The sequence below is a fragment of the Belonocnema kinseyi genome, chromosome 7 (assembly GCF_010883055.1).
Source record: "Belonocnema kinseyi isolate 2016_QV_RU_SX_M_011 chromosome 7, B_treatae_v1, whole genome shotgun sequence".
Taxonomy (NCBI): Eukaryota; Metazoa; Arthropoda; class Insecta; order Hymenoptera; family Cynipidae; genus Belonocnema; species Belonocnema kinseyi.
The window spans coordinates 77724394-77729986 of NC_046663.1; the positions used below are offsets into that span (position 1 = coordinate 77724394).

General features: G+C 33.0%; 1 protein-coding gene across 1 annotated transcript in view; it reads left to right on the top strand.

Moving 5' to 3' along the window:
- Window positions 1-5593, top strand: part of LOC117176800 (dipeptidase 1) — a 353294-nt gene that overhangs the window by 170715 nt on the left and 176986 nt on the right. The window contains exon 3 of the mRNA XM_033367109.1: window positions 2493-2625. Within this exon, the coding sequence (XP_033223000.1) occupies window positions 2493-2625 (133 nt within the window). The remainder of the gene's footprint in view (window positions 1-2492; window positions 2626-5593) is intronic.

The following is a 5593-nucleotide window of genomic DNA, read 5'->3' on the forward strand; positions in this document are numbered from 1 at the left end:
CATTCAACATCATATCATGGATTTTTTCGACATTTTCTGGTGTAGTGACCTCTTTTGGGCGCCCAGATCGTTCAGCATTAACTGTGCTCGTACGGCCACAACAAAACTCGGTAAACTACTTATGAATCGTTCCAATCGACGGTGCAGAGTCCAGGTAATACTTATCCAGCTTGGCCTTGGTCTCGGATATCGTTTTCTTGCGAAGATAGTAGTGTTTGATCAAAACTCGAAACTCAGATTTTTCCATATTAAAAAAAACTCGGAGGTTAGTCGCTTCTTAGTGCTGTAACTTGTAAATGCGTAAACATAAATGGTTGAAGTTTTGACAGGCGTCATTTGAAGGATCAAGCTCGACGAAAATGGTTCACATTAGTGAATACTAATGCCATCTCTTAGAATTTTCAGGTACTTATCAGACTGCCTAGTATTTTAAAGCCTTATGAATCAAATTCTTTTTAATTATTTTTAATTAAAATAAATATTACTCACGTCATTAATGCACATTAGTCGGTTTTAATCACTTTTTGGTTTTCAATTTGCTCAATTTTTGCAAGTAAATTAGACTGTAGCATACCCGAGAACAGCATTTACTGATAGTATGACTCGAGAAATAAAACAGAATAAAGTAAAAAATTCACGAAATTCAAACGGATTTTCAAGCATCCCTGGTGGACCGAAGGAACCAAAAGGAGCCTCTACAAAATACTCGTAAAGACCCTATTGGGTCCCTATTCGGTTCCTTTTTAAAAAACTCAAAAAAAACAGCAAGATCAACTTTTAAACTGTTGAAATTCGGATTCTACGTTACATTTTCTATTGGAAACTCACGAAGTAATCTCAATACTTTTTCTTTCAGCGTTAAAAACTTTAAAAAATAAAAAACCTGTCATTTACATGGGCCGAAGGCGCCTTCAAGTGCATCTTCTTTTAGTAGCAGTTAATAAGCGTTCCGTCGGTAACTTTAAGAATTTTATCTGAATGCTAGCGCCACGCAGTGCTAACGTCAGACAACAACGCTGCGATGCAAGTGAGAGAGAAATTTATTTTTAAACTTCGCGCACAACATACAACTTGAGCTATTATGGATGCGATTAAAGCCACCTTCAGCAGAAGTTAAGGACATTTTTTTTATTTTTAATGCTGCAGAAAAAAGTATTGCGATTACTCCGTAAGTTTCTATTAAAATATTTAACGTAGCATCCAAATATTAATAGTTTAAAAGTTGATCTTGCTGTTTTTTTTTTAAGTTTTTAAAAAGGAACCGAATGGGGACACAGTGGGCTCCTCACAGGTAAATTGTAGAAGCTCCTTTCCGTTCCTTCGGTCCGCCAGGGATGTTCCACTGTCAATAAAAAAGATTAAAGAAAAAGTTATAATCGTCATCAAGTATTTATCGTTTTTATTCTTTAATAATTTTTCAACATTCCGAGTGAAAATAATCAAAGCAGGTTCTAAATAAAAATATTATTTTAGGTACAGATATATATTAACATAACCTCAAATCTGAAAAAATGTACTGCTGATTCGTCATTTCAAGCTGACATAAATTAACTTTTGCATTGAAATGTCGATAGTTAATATTAAATTTTGAATGTTTATCAGGGGAAAAATGGAAGGATTTATTATTTAGACAAGAGTTTTTAGATTCGATGTTTGCAAACAAAATGGAATAATAGAAACTAAAGTTTCATTTTCCACCTCTTTTCCGCAAAATAGAAGGTGTCCTGCAGGTAAAATTCTTTCTTCTTCTACGAAGTGTCTACATGCCAGTGTAGATTTAGTGAAATCACAAATTTGAGCTATTGTTACTGTAATTTTTAAGATTTAAGACTAATTTTCAATTGTTTTACATGAGTCTTATGAGACATCTACCTGCTGTCGCCGGCCATATTGCTTTTTGTCGCTAGTGGTGCCCTGAAGATTTCAGATTAACAATTGTTGAAAGATACGGTTTTTCTACAGAAAATTAAGTTTTCTGCTTAAATTGTCACTGTTCCATTCTTGACTAAAAAAATACACGGATTTTTATTTCTATATTTTGAAGCTTATAATATTTTCGAAGCGCAGTTTTAATCTGATAAAATTGTTTTTGTGGACCAAAGGCAATAATCATATTTTTCGAAAATGCTAAACCCAAATATTACTAAGTATTTTTCAAAAATTGAATTTACCATGTTCTTTCGCTTACGCTACATGTATGAAGTTATTAAAAAATATTTCTTTCATACTACGTACGATTTTAATTGACTCTCGTGCATGAAAATTAAAATTCTATTCAGGTAACTTGGATCCAATAGAGAATAATTACTCACAATTTTCCTCCTGAAAGAGTTTCATTAAAAAGGTTTCAATGTGCCCTGTTTCGCAAAAAAACTCATGTGTTTAAAATCACATTATTGTTTCCTTTAATACAGTTCTGATTTGAACACAAGCGTTCAATTTCCAGCAGAAGTGAAGGTAAATAATGTAAATTTTTTATGTTGGGCTTACAGTTCTGGTCGGCGTACGTGCCCTGCTCCTCTCAGCATCTGGACTCGGTACAACTTGCCCTCGAGCAAATCGACCTAATTCGAAGACTGGTGAACAAACATCCCCAAAATATGGTGCTCGTGACTACAGCCGAGGGTAAGTTACTACATACGATAAATGAAGGCTGTATAATATTAAACGCAATTTCCCTACTTAAAATTCCTGATCTAGAATAGGGGAAATCAGTACGAGGTGGATAGAAAAACTTTTGAAGTCATAGCATTGATAGATAATGAGCAAGTGTAGAAATTATTATATGAATACGCAATTAAAGCTGGAATTTTTAGTTTGAAGATAGCGATGTCATCACATGAATTATATTAGTCATTTATCATATATTTTAGACCTTTTTAATACATTCCAATTTTGTTTAGATGTTACTCTTCTGATACGATGTAAATATACACAAAATCTTGAAAGCATTGTTGTCGCTTTTCTTCAATGCAGATTGGGTAATTTGAAAAACTCGAATGAAGGAATATTGCCAATTCCCCACACCTAATTAAGAATTGAGTTTCAGTTGAAGGGCAATGACAAATAATGTCACATTTGTATACATAGTAGAACTGATAAAAATATAACATTTATTAATGTAAAAATTTTATTATTACTTCTAGTTCAAATAATTAATTTTCAACCAAAAGGATGGAATTTTTAACAAAATATTTAAGTTTTGAACCATACTGATGAATCTTCGATGATAAATGAACTCTTAACAAAAAGTGTAATATCTGATATTTCAATACAAAAATGTTTTTTAATTCTCAATAAAAAGCTGTTAAATTAACTAAGAATGATTTTTAAATCATTAATGAAAAAAAAAATCTCATCCAAAATGTTGAGTTTTTAACTTATAGAGACGAATTTTGGAGAGAAAAAATTTTAATTCACCTCGTATCGAATGAAAATTCTTATATAAACATGTAAAATATATTTTTGATAAAAACTGAGAATCATTAGAAAGTTTCGATCTCGAGACCCGTGTAGAAATTCAAATCTGGAACTAGTCAGGTTCTCGACCATTCGACCCCACTTAAAATCGGGATCTAGTCGGGTCATCTGACTAGCCTCCGGCCAGTAGCGTTACGATAGATTAGTCGGGGGCTAGTCAGGTGATCCGACTTATCCTAGTCGGGGCCTGATCAGGTACTAGTAGGGGTCATATGATAATTCATCCGCTTGGAATATTAACTAAACTCCCCAAAATTTGTGAAACATCACCTAAAAGCTTGTCAAAATACTTATTATTTCCGGAAATCTCGATAAACTTTTTTGAAATATTTACAAGAGCTCAAATTTACCCAAGATTTCATGGGCAACATATCCCACGCTTAAAAATACATAAATTTATGTAAATAAAATTGCCCAAAATTTGTGGAATATCAATTTAAAAAAAAAAACTTCAGCTGAAAGGCAGCAATGGAAGAGCTTCGCTCTGAAGAAACAGCCATGTTGGTCACAGTTGTCTCTGCTCTAGGTAATTATGCTTTGTTACGTGTAGACTGCTGTCTTAAACACTCGACGCGTCATTTCTATTGCGCGAGAGGCGGCATGTCGCGTCCTTGCGGATTTTCTTTAAAGCTACCAGTCCAGAACTGCAAGACTCAAATGAAGGTGATAGTATCTTTATGTATTTTCTCCAATATGGATTTTCTTAAAATTCCATACAAAGGTATTTAAAAATGTTCCTTGAAATTCGCAATTTTCTCAAAAATACTACAAAAAATAAGATTACGTCTTTATGAAGATTTTAATCGTTGCTTTTATAAAAAGTTGACTTTCGTACAAAATTATTAACTTAATAATAATTTATTAAGTATATTTAAGATTAATTTAACATTATTAAATCTTTTCTTTAAAAAACGGTGTAAAATTATTGTTAAATATATTCTTAGTGTTTTAGAATAAAAAAATCATTACCCTTTTTTAGATATTATCTCATTTGGTAAAACCTCGCCGAAAACTCAAACATCAGAACAACCCGACCACAGCCCCACTAGCTCCCGACCAGAGCCTAAAGATTACCCGCACGGAAATTAGTGAAAAAAGGCCCGACTATCCCTTGACCAACCACCGACCAGGCTCCGACTAAAATTTTGACAACAAAAAGCCCAATTAGTTCCCGATTAGTCCCCGGCTGGGTACTTTGTCAAAATTAATAACCCGACTAGCCCCCGATTAGTGCCCGACTTGTAATAGGGCCAAATGGGGTTATTTCCACACGGGTAATCTGACAAATCCAAGGAACCAGTGAAAGGATACTGAAAGCAATTTAATTCCTTATACAATGATAATCTGTCAGTCGATAAATCTCAAAAACATTTCTCAATTTTCCTCTTCCAAATTAGAAAGTAAGTGCCAATAAGTGTGTGATCAATAATCCGGAAGATAGTTAAAAGAAAAATTAAAAGTCTTTACTCAAACATTTGCAAAATTTTCAATGGTTACATGTATTTCAATAGAAAAATTCGTTTACAATTAAAGTGTTATCCTGCTCAAAAATCGACATTTGCTAAAGACCAAAATAACGAAATATACTTTGATTATACTGTTAAAACCAGAAATAACTCTATAAAATTATTGAGAAAAATATTCCCTACACGCAGAAAAAAGAACCTTACATTTCACTGAAAACCAAGTTAAATCTACCGATCTTCCTAGTACGTATTTGGACAACATGACAGTTCAGTAAACGTTACAATTATAGGCAAATAAGAATGACTATCAATGATGGTTACTAGTATCAATTCTCAAGCGATGCTGACCTGCGGATCAGTAGTTTTTACCGATCCAGTCCTTATTTTCAACAGTCCCTGGATACTGTATTTACGAATTATCATGTCACTTTAACGAATAATATAAAGACATCTGAATTATGTTATCGGCGTAGACTACAGTTAAGACATTACTATAAATTTTGAAAAAGTATTGCTAAAAAATAATTAATAAATAAGAGCACGGTTATTTCTTATAAATATATTCGGATATACTTATAATTAATCGTTATTTGTAAGTTATAGTGTTTATAACACAATTAAAATTTCGCACGCAATGGGGGGGGGGG